This window comes from Dendrobates tinctorius, unplaced genomic scaffold (assembly GCF_039654945.1).
Source record: "Dendrobates tinctorius isolate UK_male_01 unplaced genomic scaffold, ASM3965494v1 ptg000097l, whole genome shotgun sequence".
In the NCBI taxonomy this organism is placed as follows: Eukaryota; Metazoa; Chordata; class Amphibia; order Anura; family Dendrobatidae; genus Dendrobates; species Dendrobates tinctorius.
The window spans coordinates 22,931,325-22,948,520 of NW_027361765.1; the positions used below are offsets into that span (position 1 = coordinate 22,931,325).

At 42.6% G+C, this 17,196-nt stretch overlaps 1 protein-coding gene across 2 annotated transcripts in view; it reads left to right on the top strand.

Moving 5' to 3' along the window:
* The window catches only part of MYO1E (myosin IE), a 274,229-nt gene that overhangs the window by 210,260 nt on the left and 46,773 nt on the right, over positions 1 to 17,196 (top strand). For both annotated transcript variants that reach the window (XM_073586955.1, XM_073586956.1), the window contains 3 exons: positions 3,279 to 3,423; positions 15,428 to 15,542; positions 16,665 to 16,834. In XM_073586955.1, coding sequence (XP_073443056.1) covers positions 3,279 to 3,423; positions 15,428 to 15,542; positions 16,665 to 16,834 — 430 coding nt within the window. The remainder of the gene's footprint in view (positions 1 to 3,278; positions 3,424 to 15,427; positions 15,543 to 16,664; positions 16,835 to 17,196) is intronic.

Sequence of the window (17,196 nt, forward strand, 5' to 3'; positions counted from 1 at the left end):
TTTGCACATACATGCGCATTACAATGCGCACCCATATACTTTAATGGGTGTTTTGCTGTAAAAAAACGTATTGCATGCGTTTTTTGGGGGTAAATTGGACGCACAAAAAATGCAACAGGATGCATTTTGTACGCCCGAGCACACGCTGCAAAAAAACGCATGCGCGTACAAACGCATGTGTATGCGCACATATGCGCACCCATGTTAAAGTATAGGGGAAAAAACGCATGCTTTTTTTGCTCTAAAAAGCAGCGCAAAAAAAACGCAAGTGTGAAACCAGCCAAACCCTAATAATTACACAGCTCTGAAGAGGGCAGCCTTTTCTCCTCACTCAAGCAATGCCCTCTTTATTCTAAAATGAGCTCTGGAGGCAGATGAATGATATCTTGATATCTGTAGTCTGATGTCTGTTCCAGAGAGATCCATATTTTTCTTTAAAATAAAAGATCTTAATGATTTACATATTTTCAGCTTCCTATGACCCATATGCCCATATAGACGGCTTGGGAAGTTTGATCCTACTGACAGGTTAATGTCCTCTACTGGCGCGTCTCCTGTTGGCTGTGACTAATATTGGAGTAGTTCTCCGTTTTATTTATTGTGACAAAGTACATTAGTAATGAGGAAGTTTGAGGGTTGTATGTTTATGAAGTATTGTAATTAGGTGTCATAAAATTAAATGTAGCTATTGGAAAAATGTTATACATATCACTTGAGTCAATCAGGCTTCTTATAGTCTGTATTAGTCAGAATTAGTGATTAGCAAACGAGCTCAGATAAGGTGTTATCTGAGCATGCTCCTGTGCTAACAGAGTGTCTCTGGCATGCTCAAATATGTTCGCGTCCCCGTGCCTGCATGTCTCATGGCTGTTAGACAGCCACAACGCATGCAGGGATTGTCTTAACAAGCGGGCCGCAAGGCATGCAGCTGCGGAGACTCGACATACTATTTGAGCACTTCAGAGACACTCAGATAGCACCCGAGCATGCCCAGATAACACCTTATCTAAGCAATTTAGCTCCTCACTAATAGTAATGTCTTCCATGCACGGCTCCTTGCTCTCTGGCGAACTATCGCCAAGAAACCTTCCAAAAGCCATTTTTATTCTGTGTAAGCTCTTCTCTCTCATTACCACATATCCATACTTAGTTTCAGGGCTAGTTTTGATTTGGGGTATATAAAGGGGTACATAAAGATTATAGGTCTGGCCCTCTCTGCTTGTGATCTTGCCTATTGTCACACTACCATATTATATAGCCCAGCTTTCGCTGCCTAGAATACTTAAATATTAATCCCTTACTGACCGTATATATGACTGCCAGGAAATTCTCCAGTATTGCCATGATACACTACTAAATAATGTGTTTTTTTTATCTATCCATCATGACTTAAGAGTAGCCTATTAACAGTATACTCTCCATATGTTGTCACTTGTGGGTGTCATCAGTATTGAATTGGCACATGTGGAATCCAGTTGTATCACCGCTCCTCAAATATTAGGTTGATGAGACAATTACACATTTGTAGAACATATCAGTCAATCATACATTTGCCTAACGTGGCACTTAATTCCTGGAAATGATAATGAATTGACATTAGCTATCTAACGCTCGGCAGGTTCTTCATCATTATTAATCATTGTGATCATTAAGGCGGTCTCATTCATAACTTGTTTGTGACTTAATTGGATGAATAAAATCAAGCAAAAGGAATGTGACAATCCAGAACTAGAAGCAGCACTCTTTCTTCCATAAAAATTACCTGCTTTATTGAGTCTTTACATAAACCTCAGTGGTTAGTAGAAAAAATGTATATAGATCAGGAGCAAAAAAAACAAAGCACCTTTCCCAGGCAACACGTCCCTGACCTAGACTTTCTTTAGTCTGGCTCTAACTAAGGACATTATAATAAAGCCTCTCCTTATCGCTCTACTTTTGGATTGTTGTGCACGGAGCGGATTGGCGTTTTACTCCCAAAAGTAAATATTTGGAAATAGATTTACAGTCTTAAGTCTCAGTCTTGCATAACGAGATCATTAGCGAGATCGCTGATACGTCATAGATTTTGTGACGCAACAGCGATCTCGCTACGTGTGACACATAGCGGCGACAGCCCCCCCCGCTGGATATCGCAGATCGTGCTTGAATGTCCTGGGCCATTTTTTCATCGTTGGCGTCCCGCTGGCCAGCCCGCATCGCTGTGTTTGACACCGACGAGCGACCTTGTTGGGGACGCAGGCGGGAGTCATCAGAATAGCTGCTGTGTGACAAGGTCCCAACGACCGCTGAGGTCGTTATACGGATTGCCGGATCGTTGATGCGTCATTGAGTAGATCTGTCTGACAGCTCACTAGCGACCATGTAGCGACATACCAGCAATCCTTACCAGGTCGTATCGTTGTCGCTATGTGAAACGGGACCCTAAGTCCTTGTACTTAGCAGTTTGAAAATGTCATCTTACTATAAATTGAAGAATTGCATAATTAGTTTCTAATTTATTTATGGTGCCAATAATATTTGCAAAAGTGGACGACTAAAGTACACAGGAATTCCTGCTAGGTTTCCAATAGATATCCTTCGTCCTAATGGCAAATTCAAATGTTCATGCATTTCGAGGCTTTCTCCAGATTCCCTGACCTTTTATGTTCATTATAATATGTAACTAGATAAGACCTGTTCCATATTGATAGCTATTTACTAAAGCGAAAAAAGGGAAACCTTACTGGCCAGACAATTTGTGCACTTAAAGAAGCACTCCTCCTCCAATCAAGTTTTTTATCCTCTTTATTGCAATCATCATATTATACAGCACTCTGTACTTACAATTGCTCATTTTACCTTTCTACCCAGGTAATTCTCCTCTTGTCCATTAGGTCTACGACATCACATGATTAAAAACTGACTCGCTGAGTCCATCTAAGCTTTATGTAGAAACAGGAGGTCAATTTTCCCTGCATGTGTCAGAAGTCGATGCAAAAGTAACTGGGGGAGGAGTGAGCCGCTGGGTCAGGAGTTGAAGAGAAGAATGGTAAATGCAGGGACAAGAGACTTCCTATTTCTACATGGAGCAGAGAAAATAATTTGCTGGGTAGAAAGGCATAATGAGCAATTGTAAGTACAGAGTGCTATATAATTATGTATTAAAAGTGTAAAAACTTTGATGGGAGGAGTGCTTTTTAAGAAATTATAAAAATATTAAAAATATTAGATTTAAAATACATGTTAGCAGATGATCTCACCGAAACAACTGTTAAATTGTTTCAAATTTGCTTTTTCAGATATGCTATTCTCACCAAAGAAACATGGCCTTCCTGGCGAGGAGACGAGAAGAAAGGTGTCCTCCACTTACTGCATTCTGTTAATATGGACTCTGACCAGTTTCAGCTTGGAAAAACCAAAATCTTTATCAAAGCTCCAGAGTCGGTGAGTACTTTATAACTGTAAAGGTACTGTCACACTTAGCGATGTACCAGCGATCCCGACCAGCGATATGACGCGGTCAGGATCGCTGGTACATCGCTAAGTGGTCGCTAGTGAGCTGCCACACAGGCAGATCTCACTAGCGACATCGCTGGGGACGGGGGTCGCTACTTACCTGTCACACCAGGCGATCCTGCGTCCTCCCGCCCGGCTCCACGCGTCGCTCGTCCTCACAGCAGGAAGCGCCACAGGAAGCTGACGACGAGAAACAGTCCTGAACGTTCTCGCGCGATCAGCGATAATCAGCGGGGGAGCCGGTCGTAGGTAAGTATCAGACAGAGATATCGCTAGCAATATCGCTATAACGTCACTAGTTATAGCGATATTGCTAGCGATATCTTAGTGTGACATGCCCTTAATGCTACGTGTCTGCCTGGGTTTCCTCCGGGTACTCTGGTCTCCTCCCAAACTCCAAGGCAATTTAGATTGTGAGCTCCAATGGTGACAATGATGATGGTAACCGTAAAGTGCTGTGGAATATGTTGGTGCTATATAAGCAAGCATAACGAATAATATTGCTGGTGACTAAAGGTAAAATATTTTTCTAAAATGAACAAGGGTAGATGCACACGCTGCAGAAATCTTTACATCTGGAAATAAGCTCCAAATCTGAATCTGGTTTTTAGAGTGACCTGCCCTACTTTTGGATTTACAAATTTTGTTCTATTTCTGTTTTTTTTTCTTTCATTTTTTTTAGTTTTTTTTTTCTTAATCAGTATCGAGTACATTTTTTTTTTTTTTTTTTTTTTATATATATATTTTAAAGAGGATTTATTTTCAAACTTAGTTTGTTAGAGGTGAATAGAAGACGCACAGAAATTTCTGCATCAAAATCTGAAGCATGTTAGCTAACTCTTATTTGTGAATTGTATCAAAGTTTTTTCCTGCAAATGAAGAAAGTCATTCAGTGAAATTTTCCAATACGATCGGAGAATCATAAAGGGCACTTTATCCAGCCTTTGCATGTACTTGGCGGTATGATCATATATTACCAATGGTTTGAGGCTGAATTTCTGAAGCTTTGGAGCATTCGCTCATGTGTGGGCCCATATATAAAAGGATGAAGGAGCCGTTGTATTCCTTCTCCTCTCGGGATACTCCCTGCTTCTGCCATCATTCACCTTATGTACAGTATGTAGTGCGGAGTGAGTGCCTTATTAACCTCTTCCCGACCTATGACGCCTACGCAGGCGTCATGAAAAGCTGTGTCAATACGACCCATGACGCCTACATAGGTGTCATGATATAAATCACCCTTCTGTGGGTCTGGTGACCGGGGTCACTTAAAGGTCACCCAGACCCGAGCACACAAGAGGCTTTGTGCTTCACCACAGGGGGCGTGGCCCCCACATGGCTACGATCGCTCTGATTGGCTGTAAAAAGTGAAACAACCAATCATATTGATAAAATATTACTATCAATTAAATTTGATGAAATATTACAATCCAGCCATGGCAGATGCTGCAGTAGCATCAGACATGGCTGGAGACACTAATCTGACCACACAAACATACATACACATACACACACACACACACACACCCCAGCTGGCGGGGGTGATCAGCTGCTGCCGTCACGATCTGCTTCCCCTCCCCTTCCTTCCGCTCCCCCCAACCCCTTCCGGTACCTAGTATGTCCCGCTCTGTCTCCCGGTGTCCAACCGTACCGGATCATGGGCGCCGCCAACTTGGAAAATGGCGGGCGCATGCGCAGTGCACCCACACGAATCTGCAACGCTGCAGATTCATTTATTTTGATCACTATGATAAACAGTGATTAAAATATAAAAAAGTAAATCACCGCCCCCTTATCACCCTCATAGGCAGGCACAAATAATAAAATAAAGAAAATATTTTTATTTTTCCTTTAGGGTTGGAATTAGGGTTAGGGTTGGAATTGGGATTAGGGTTGAAATTAGGGTTAGAAATAGGGTTGGGATTGTGGTTAGGGTTATGGTTGGGATTATGGTTAGGGTTGTGGCTAGGGTTATGATTAGAGTTGGGATTAGGGTTAGGGGTGTGTTGGGGTTAGGGTTGGAGTTAGAATTGAGGGGTTTCCACTGTTTAGGCACATCACGGGGTCTCCAAACGCGACATGGCGCCACCATTTATTCTAGCCAATTTTGCATTCAAAAAGTAAAACTGTGCTCCCTCCATTCCGAGCCCCGACGTGTGCCCAAACAGTGATTTACCCCCCACATATGGGGTATCAGCGTACTCAGGAAAAATTGCACAACAACTTTGGGGGTCTAATTTCTCCTGTTACCCTTGGGAAAATAAAAAATTGGGGGCTGAAAAAATTTGTGGAAAAGCGATTTTTTTTTTTTTTTTCCACAGCTCTGCGTTATAAACTTCTGTGAAGCACTTGGGGGTTCAAAGTGCTCACCACACATCTAGATAAGTTCCTTAGGGAGTCTAGTTTCGAAAATTGGGTCGCTTGTGGGGAGTTTCTACTGTTTAGGTACATCAGGGGCTCTGCACATAAGGGGCTCTGCAAACATACATGACGCCCGCAGACCATTCCATCAAGTCGGCATTTCAAAACGTCACTACTTCCTTTCTGAGCCCCGACGTGTGCCCAAACAGTGGTTTCCCCCCACATATGGGATACCAGCGTACTCGGGAGAAATTGGACCCCTAAAGTTGTTGTCCAGTTTGTCCTATTGACATTGTCAAAATAAAAAATAGCTGGCTAAAAAAAAAACATTTTTTGAGGGGAAAAAAGTTTTTTATTTTCATGGCTCTGCGTTATAAACTTCTGTGAAGCACCTGGGGGTTCAATGTGCTCACTATGCATCTAGATAAGTTCCTTATGGGGTCTAGTTTCCAAAATGGAGTCAACTGTGGGGGTGCTTCAAAGTTTAGGCACACAGGAGCTCTCCAAACAAGACATGGTGTCTGCTAACAATTGGAGCTAATTTTGCATTCAAAAAGTCAAATGATGCTCCTTCCCTTCTGAGCCCTGCCATGCGCCAAAACAGTGGGTCCCCCCCCCCACATAAGGGGTACCAACGTACTCAGGACAAACTGGACAACAACTTTTGGGGTCCAATTTATCCTATTACCCTTGGGAAAATAAAAAATAGCTCTGCGTTTATAAACTTCTGTGAAGCACTTCAAAATGCTCACTACACATCTAGATAAGCTCCTTGGGGGTTATAGTTTCCAAAATGGGGTCACTTGTGGGGGGTTTCTACTGTTTAGTCACATCAGGGGCTCTGCAAATGCAACATGACGCCCGCAGAACATTCCATCAAAGTCTGCATTCCAAAATGGCGCTCCTTCCCTTCCGAGCTCTCCCGTGTGCACCAACAGTGGTTCCCCCCCCCCCACACACACACACATATGGGGGTATCGGTGTACTCAGGAGAAATTGGACCCCAAAAGTTGTTGTGCAATTTCTCCTGTTACCCTTGTGAAAATAAATTAAAATAATTTTTTTTTTTTTTTTTTTCACTGCTCTGCGTTATAAACTTCTGTGAAGCACTTGGGGGTTCAAAGTGCTCACCACACATCTAGATAAGTTCCTTTAGGGGTCTAGTTTCCAAAATGGGGTCACTTGTGGGGGAGCTCCAATGTTTAGGCACACAGGGGCTCTCCAAACGCGACATGGTGTCCGCTAACGATTGGAGCTAATTTTCCATTCAAAAAGTCAAATGGCGCTCCTTCCCTTCCGGGCCCTGCCGTGCGCCCAGTGGTTTATGACCACATATGAGGTATAGGTGTACTCAGGAGAAATTGGCCAACAAATTTTAGGATCCATTTTATCCTGTTACCCATGTGAAAATCAAAAAATTGATGCTAAAAGAAAATTTTTGTTGGAAAAATTAAAATGTCCATGTTTTTCCTTCTACGTTGCTTTAGTTCCTGTGAAGCACCTGAAGGGTTAATAATCTTCTTGAATGTAGTTTTGAGCACACTGAGGGGGCAGTTTTTAAAATGGTGTCACTTTTGGGTATTTTCTGCCATATAGACCCCTCAAAGTGACTTCAAATGTGAGGTGGTCCCTTTTAAAAAAAAAAAAAAAAAAAGTTTTGTAAATTTTGTTGTAAAAGTGAGAAATCGCTGGTCAACTCTTAACCCTTATAACTTCCTGACAAAAAAAATTTTGTTTCCAAAATTGTGCTGATGTAAAGTAAACATGTTGGAAATGTTATTTATTAACTATTTTGTGTCATATAACTCTGGTTTAACAGAATAAAAATTCAAAATTTGAAAATTACAAAATTTTCTAAATGTTCGAGAACTTTTGCGTTTATTTGTGAAAAACGGAAATTTGGCGGCCTAAATTTTCCACTAACCTGAAGCCCAATATGTCACGAAAAACAGTCTCAGAACCGCTAGGATGCGTTGAAGCGTTCTGAGTTATTACCTCATAAAGGGACACTGGTCAGAATTGCAAAAAATGGCCAGATCATTAAGGTCAAAATAGGTTAAGGTTAATCCAGTGTCTTACTGTGAACAGCAGGCTTTATCTCTTGTGTGCACCCCACCCTGTCCTGGACGTTTTTTCTTTCTTTATTACTTTTTAGATATGATTATGTTTTAGAATGTGTCTTTGTTAATTAGTCTTGTTGAATAATACTTAATCAAGGTTATTGTTTGAAAAAGGTTTTCAATTTTATAAGCACTTGCAATGACTAAAGGTCTTGTGCAAGAGCAGATGGAATAGGTGCTGCGAGGCGGGTAGCACAGCGTTCTTGTGCAAAACAGCATGTAGTTCCTTAGTTTGTTGAGAAAAAGATATGGTCAGTAGCAGACTTCTAAGGAGGAAATTTAAGTGGTAGATTAAAAGGACTCTGTTGCCAGGTTTTTGCTACCCCATCTGAGAGCAACATAATGTACTGGCAGAGATCATAATTACAGCAATGTGTCACTTAATGGGCTGCTTGCTGTCATTTTGATAAAATCATTTTTATCTGTTGCAGACCTTCAACTTTGCTGAGCTGTGTGTAACACCGCCCACACCACTGATTGGCCGCTTTTTGCGTACACTGCAGATACAAAGCTGCCAATCGGTGGTGGGGGCGGGGTTACACAGAGCTTATGAATATGGAGGACTACACAACAACAGGTAGTGATAATCTGCTGATTTTTATCAAACCTGCAGCAAGTAGACCAGTCAGTTGCACATGATTGTAATCGGGGTCTCTGCCTCTACATTATGCTGCTTTCCTATTAAATGGTTAAAACCTGGTGAAATATCCCTTTAATTGCCCTTGGCTAATAAAAGTGAACAAAGTTTCTTCATTTAGTTCTTTTATGTGAGGTCTTTCGGAGCATGCTGTATCATTGGCTGTCATACCTTCCAAAAGGTACCTCTCCCCCCGGGCAGCGGCACATTTACCTCTCCCCCCGGGCAGCGGCACATTTACCTCTCCCCCCGGGCAGCGGCACATTTACCTCTCCCCCCGGGCAGCGGCACATTTACCTCTCCCCCCGGGCAGCGGCACATTTACCTCTCCCCCCCGGGCAGCGGCACATTTACCTCTCCCCCCCGGGCAGCGGCACATTTACCTCTCCCCCCCGGGCAGCGGCACATTTACCTCTCCCCCCCGGGCAGCGGCACATTTACCTCTCCCCCCCGGGCAGCGGCACATTTACCTCTCCCCCCCGGGCAGCGGCACATTTACCTCTCCCCCCCGGGCAGCGGCACATTTACCTCTCCCCCCCGGGCAGCGGCACATTTACCTCTCCCCCCCGGGCAGCGGCACATTTACCTCTCCCCCCCGGGCAGCGGCACATTTACCTCTCCCCCCCGGGCAGCGGCACATTTACCTCTCCCCCCCCGGGCAGCGGCACATTTACCTCTCCCCCCCGGGCAGCGGCACATTTACCTCTCCCCCCCGGGCAGCGGCACATTTACCTCTCCCCCCCGGGCAGCGGCACATTTACCTCTCCCCCCCGGGCAGCGGCACATTTACCTCTCCCCCCCGGGCAGCGGCACATTTACCTCTCCCCCCCGGGCAGCGGCACATTTACCTCTCCCCCCCGGGCAGCGGCACATTTACCTCTCCCCCCCGGGCAGCGGCACATTTACCTCTCCCCCCCGGGCAGCGGCACATTTACCTCTCCCCCCCGGGCAGCGGCACATTTACCTCTCCCCCCCCGGGCAGCGGCACATTTACCTCTCCCCCCCCGGGCAGCGGCACATTTACCTCTCCCCCCCGGGCAGCGGCACATTTACCTCTCCCCCCCGGGCAGCGGCACATTTACCTCTCCCCCCCGGGCAGCGGCACATTTACCTCTCCCCCCCGGGCAGCGGCACATTTACCTCTCCCCCCCGGGCAGCGGCACATTTACCTCTCCCCCCCGGGCAGCGGCACATTTACCTCTCCCCCCCGGGCAGCGGCACATTTACCTCTCCCCCCCGGGCAGCGGCACATCTGACGTGTGTTCCTGGCATTCTTGAAACCACACTCCTTGTGAGAATCTTGCAGCAGGGAAAAGTTTCAATACTGAACAATGCGTTTTCTCTTTTCCCAGCTACTTTACAGTTGTAATATAACATAATATTTCTATTCTATTTATTTGGGCTCACCCACCACTAAAGATCTCGCTGAGCTGACATGTACAGCAAATTTCTGTCTTGTGCCTTTGAAATCTTGTCCAACTTTACTCTCTTGTGCAGATTGAATCACAAGCTTTTTGCAGTTGTGGCTTTTGCCTGATTGTGGTGGTTACCAATAGCTGACACATCTACACCTGAATAAATAGGACGTGGCATATGGGAAATAACAGAAAAAATGTACATATTACCACAACTATTTGTAGACTGTTTTCCCTATAAAATGGAAGTTCAGTACAGAGCCATGAGGCTTATTGGCTGATATTTGCTCCCAGCATTTTTACTGTACAACACTGACTTCATATTATTCCTGTGACACAGATGAATAATAAAGTAATATATGTAATAAGCGGATGGGATGGTTTTTTTTTTCTGCAGTCTACATACAGTTAGGGAGAAATTCCAGGATCTTTATTGAAAAGAATAAGGCGCAAGTCCGGTAACTGGAAATTACAGGCAAATTATTTTCAGACTTCTGTCCTTTAATTGTTTATATACCTATGAATTGGTGAGCATCTTATGTCATATCCTGTAGGAGACATGAGCGAATCTAGCCAGTCTCAGGGAAAGAAGGTCATGGCAGATAAATTAAAGGTTAAAAAAAAAAAACCCTGTTCCTGTGCTGAGATAATCTTGTATATGTGCTCCTGCTGTGTACTGTGTAATGGCTGTACAGGAACATGGGCTGGGCATACCACAGCTCCTGGGCAGGGGAAGAAGCAAAAGCGTATACAGATACTACAGCAGGGGATCACGCTGTGTGATGACGTCTGGCTGTGACCATTCAGCCCCCTTGTCTTTATCACCTGTGACCAAACTGACCTGGAGCAGATCTAGTACAGCACGATTGGTTAGAACGGTTGTATTTTGTGATGGTTCAATGTTAAGTCAGTGTCACACCTATTCACGCTTGGGCTAGACACTGACCGACTATATGCTTCATGTTCTGCCATGATGGACTGCGCTGAAGTAGCAGAGATTAGAGTAAGTATGATGGGAAGAAGACAGTCTAAAGGCCCTTTTACATTTAGCGATGCACCAGCGATCCGACCCGGTCAGGATCGCTGGTGCATCGCTAAATGATCGCTAGTGAGCTTTCATACAGAAAGATCTCACAGCGATGCAGCAGCGACGCAGCGCACGATACTCACCTTTCACACACAGCGATCCTGCGTCCTCCCGCACGCGTCGCTCGTCGTCACAGCAGGAAGCCCAGCAGGAAGCAGACGACGAGAAATGGAGCCGGACATTCTCGCGCGATCAGCGATGGACAGCGGGGGAGCCGGTCGCTGGTAAGTATCACACATAGCGATATTGCTAGCGATATCGCTATAACGTCACAAAACCAGTGACGTTTTAGCGATATTGCTAGCGATATTGCTTAGTGTAAAACCCCCTTAACAATACAAATGTTTGTTCAGGTTTTTCTTGACTCTAAAGTAGATCTTGAAAATATTCATGACATCTGTGGCTTATCTCAAAATCGCCAATGGATTTTTGACACTATATTTAGGGGAAAAAAAAACTTATCTCCAGCTCGAACATGGCAGGGAGGAATGCTGCGCTGAATACCATTTCCTTTTCTTCTTTCAGTAGGCTTTGATGTTCAGATTGTGAAAGAAGTATACTGACCATGTTTCTATGATGACGTTAAACTCGATCTTTTCCACTTTGTTGGTGTCACTTGTGTAAACTATATAGCCAAAGGTATTGATGGACACAACTTAATCATTGAGGTCCGTATAAAATCCAGCACCGAGCCATTCAGTCTGTCTGTACAAACATTTGGGAAATAATGGGTCGTTCTAAAAAAAAAAAAAAAAAACACTGAATTCGAGTGTGGTCCAGTAGTAGGACGACTCCATTGGTACAATCAGTTTGTGAAATTTCTTGGTATTAACGAAAAGCGGAAGCGTTCAGGAAGCTCTGCAGTTTAGCCATGAAATGGCGGGCCACCCAGTGGAAACATGTCCTGGGATGATGAGCGCTCCTTTATCTGGTAATCGGTGTTTGGTGAATGCCAAGAGATCTCTGCCTGCCTGACCACTTTGTGCCATTTGTAAAGTTTGGTGACCGGATAATGCTATTGGTTGTTTTCAGGTGTTGGTAAAAAGAAATCTTAATGTTTCAGCAAACAGACATTTTGCACAACTGTAGATTCCAACTTTGTGGAAATTGTTTTGGTAAATACCCCTTTTCTGTTCCATAAAGGCATAGCTGGGCAAGGTTGTGCAGCCAGTCATGTTCTTCCACATCACATTTTTGAGCCCTGAAAATCTATTTTTTAAAACTAGGCAACCTTTTAAATGTTTGTTTGGATATTTTGTGAAATAAAAGCTCAGACGTAACCTGTCTGTAGGATCATCCCTCCTAAGCCGTCTATATGGGCATGTAGAATCATAGAATGTTAGATTTTAGAAGGGACCTCTTGGGTCATCTGATCCAACCCCTTACTCAATTCAGGATTCACTAAATCATCCCAGACAGATATCCAGCTTCTGTTTTGAAGACTTCTATTGAAGGAGAACACACCACCACTCATGGCAGCCTATTCCACTCATTGATCACCCTCACTGTCAAAAAGTTTTTTCTAATATCTAATCTGTGTCTCCTCCTATTCAGTTTCATCCCATTGCTTCTAGTCTTTCCTTGTGAAAATGAGAATAAAGATGATCCTTCTACAATGTGACAGCCCTTGAGATATTTGTAGACCGCTATTAAGTCTCCTCTCGGTTTTCTCTTTTGAAAGCTAAACATTCCCAAATCCTGTAACCGTTCCTCATAGGACATGGCTTTCTCCAGTTTGTTGATGTGTTTTTTTTTTTTTTTTTTAAACGTGGTGCCCAAAACTGGACACAGTATTCCAGATGAGGTATGACTAAAGAGGAGTACAGGGCAATAATGACTTCACGTGATCTAGACTGTATGCTTCTGTTAATACATCCTAGAATTGTTTACCTTTATTGCTGCTGCATCACACTGTTGACTTATGTGAGTTGGTGATCTGTTAGTATACCTAAGTCTTTTTCACATGTGCTGTTGCTTAGCCCTATTCCTCCCATTCTGTATATGCTTTTTTGTTTTTTTTCTTGCCCAGATGTAGAACGTTTCATTTCTCTGTTAAAAACAGCTGTTATTTGCTACCCACGGTTCTAGTTTTAGATCTTTTTGCTTCCTCTTCTCTAGCACTAGCTATCCCTTCTAGCTTTGTGTCATCATCAAATGTAATCAGTTTACCCTCAATTACTTTATCTAAATCATTGATGAAGATTAGAGTTGAGTGAATTTGTTCAGGTTCCTTGTTCTGCAGGCATACCGAATAAGCTGCAGAGGGAAAACCCAGCTTCCTGGATAGCGCAATCAGCTGTTCGGCCTCACAGCACATGCATGGAGACCCCAACAAATAGCACAGCCGCGACACATGCAGCTGATCGTCTGGTGCGATTCAGGAAGCCGGGTTCCCTCTGCAGCTTATTTTGTAAGTGTTATAGCTTGCCGAATAAGAGGGAACCCAAACAAATTCGCTCAACTCTAATAAAGATGTTAAATAACATGTGGCCTATAACAGAGCCCTGTGGTACCCCAATTGAGACATTCTTACAACTGGATGTGCAGCCATTTATGACTTTTCTTTGGGTCCGATCCCTAAGCCAGTTATGAATCCACCTAACATTTGTCCATTCCAAACTTTGGTCCTTTTTTTTTTTTCTATAAGGATGGTATGAGATACTTGTAGATCATAGGAAACTAAATAAAATGACATCTTGATATCTGCAATCCAATTTTTTTTCCAGAAAAATCCATTTTTTTATATGTAAATGAGCTGTTTCAGGCTGTGGGACCGACACTTATCTGCATGAGAATCTGCCCCCAGATCTGCTTTTACATGAAATGTAATGTGACCAATTGGTTATTAAGGCAGGCGCCTCCATGCGCCTTCTAAAGGGCCTGCTTGTTGCCATATAGTACTCATTTGGAGCAGACCTGCAGACTGTGACTTACACAATACTGCAATACTGTGATAAAATGTGGACCTTTTATTTTGTTGGTCTACTCCATATTTTTCACAATGTTTATGCTTATTCTTAGATATATTTTACACCTCTGTTCACTTATTGTACATGAACTTATGATAATATGATCATTTACTTGCCCTGTTTGTTTTTTATTCTAGTCTTATTTTTTTTTTTTTTTTCCTCCCTCCTCTCCTTTTTTTTTTCCCTCTTGCAGGCATTATAATAGCTTTGCACAGTCCTTTGTATTTGGTATACCATGCTCATGCACCGGTTCTGCAGTATTTCGCCGTACTTATGAGTTTACCTGTGGGATCTTATTCCGCTGTAGGGATTGGGTATGATGACTGCGATACTCTTTTGGTCCTCAACAAGATGGCCGCTGATGGCGTGCATGCACACTGAGACTTGCTTGACACTTCGCCTCTCTGGCGGCTGTCTATTAAATACAGTGCACATGTTCATTGACCTCATCGGATGCCACGTCAGCCACATGCGCACCGGGTGCTGACGGTGGCAGAGTAGGCGGTACTATGTGTGCAGAGTCGAGAGCGTATTCACCACTAAAATCGTCCGTGTTTTCTTTTTATAAATAGTGCTTTAGAGACAGGATACAGTCACCACTCCCCCTTTGATAAAGTGAGCATGCGAAACGCGTGTCTGGTCGCGGGAAGGTTGTTCTCAGGTCCTGACTCATCATGGGTAGTGGCTACCACATTGTAGTAGCATATGTTTGAGCAGCGCATAGGTGCATTGTTTCACTCTGCAGGATATAGCGATACTATTTGGATAATGTTTTGACCACCAGAATGTGACAGCCCATCTCTTCTGCTTTCCCAAGTCATACTTTGAACCTGCAACCTTTCCTCAGTGTACCAGTTTGTTTCCTCCTTTTTCCTACTGTTTTCTACAATGTTTTATTTGATTGTGATTGATTTATTAATAAAGGATATTCTTTTCATTTGTTTTCGTTACTCCTTGTGTTAAATACTGTGATATTGCAGTACATGGAATAAGTGATCACATGAGTGCAGATTCAAGTCGCCTAACAGGACTAAAAAATAAAGTTTAAAAAAAAAAAACATTAACCTGCATATATGTTGATAATGGCGTTACTAACCTGCCTGGCGCCCCCACTTAGCCGGAAACTGCAGGGAGAAAATTAACTTTATTTTTGCCAGAAGGCTTCAGTTTCTGTGGTGGTTTTTCAGGCACTAATGCCAGGGACAGGGGTTGAATACTAATATATGTCCTACATTATAATTTTTTGTTCATTGGTATTGGGGCATGTTATAGGTTACCATAAAGTCCTGCAGCTTAGAATCAAGCATGTAATTTTTAATTGTAATATCTTCTTTCTGCCGTAGCTATTTCTCTTGGAGGAGATGCGTGAGCGGAAGTATGATGGCTATGCTCGAACAATACAGAAAGCCTGGAGGAAATATGTTGCCAGGAAGAAGTATGTTGAGATGCGAGAACAAGGTATGATTATTATATCTAAATTATAAGACCGAATATTGTTCACCCTTTTGTTGTGTTCCATTTTAACGAAATTCATATGAAAATGTTACAACACTGAAGTATAAGGGCCCAATTGACTAAAATGAAGTCTGTCTGGTTTCCAATTGGTATGCTTTTTAATGTTACTAAAAGCTCTATATGGAGCACTTTCAGTTCTGTTCAATGAATGGACACCTATCGGATACCAGGCATATCCCATTATAGTCAATGGTGACCTTCAGTTTACATCCGTTTTGTAACAGAATTTGTGGAAAACTGATTTGTTTCTAAAACTGAACAGAGAAACAGAACTCAACAACATAGTTACTGTTACATTCTGTGTATCCACAAAGTTAGCTTAAAGGGGTTGTCCAGGCTTGAGAAAAGTCACTTCTGAATTGTGACAGTGTGTGGTGTGCATGCCCTCACTTGAGTGTGACGGGGCGATCCTGTAACCGTATGTTTGTGCGGAGTAGACCTACTTGGCTTCTCTCCGTAGAAGTGAATTGAGAAATACTGGACCCATCTAGGGGACACGTGACCGCAAGTGTGCAAGTCATATACATGTGGTTAGTGTCAACTACTAAGCTCGTAAGGATCTTTTTAATTCTTCCCCTTTCGATTTCTCCTTGACTTCTTTCAAGAGCTATAACTTTATATATATATATATATATATATATATATATATATATATATATATATATATATATATATATATATATATATATATATAATTTTATTTCTCTTGACATAGCTGTATGAGAACTTATTTTTTGTGGGTCAGATTGTTGTTTTCAATGATACCATTCATTTTACCATACACTGTACTAAAAAATAGGAAAAAAATTCCAAGTTTGATGAAATGGTGAAAAATGCAATTCAACCATTGTTTTGAGTGTTGCTTTTACAGTGTCCACTATATAGTAAAATGAATTGGAAACCTAATTTTACAGGTCGGTACAATTTACAGCAATAACAGACTTGCATGATATTTTTTAAGCTATATTGTGTAATCTTGATAGGATTTTAGATTTGTTAGAAATGAGAAATGGTATGAACAAAGATTTATTAAAAAAATGTTGTGTTTTTTTTTTTTTCCCCCAGCCTCAGATCTCTTCCTCAACAAGAAAGAAAGAAGACGGAACAGTATTAACAGGAATTTCATTGGTGACTACATTGGTATGGAAGACCATCCTGAACTTCGGCAATTTTTGGGAAAACGTGAAAAAGTGGATTTTGCTGACACGGTCACCAAATATGACCGAAGATCTAAGGTAAGTGAAAAGTGTTTTCTAGTTTCAATAATGGCAGTGTAATAATTGTAGAATGGCCTCCTGTGAGATTGGAATATTGATTGAATTGGTCGACAAGAACAAGGAGGACACAGTGGTGAGCAGCCGCTGTGAGTGGGATTCATAGCATATAGGTAAAGCATGTCCATTGATTCTGGTAACTTCTCAGAATAAACTGTTGTGTGTGTACATGAATTATAGCACAATTGGTGGTCTTCACTTCTCACCAGATTGTCTTCTCTGACCTAGTGGCTGCTATAATGTTTCATACCCAAATATAGTGGGATTCCCTTTCTTCTTTCTCTTCAGTTGAGACAGCAGCAGAATTAGTATGGAGGACTTAA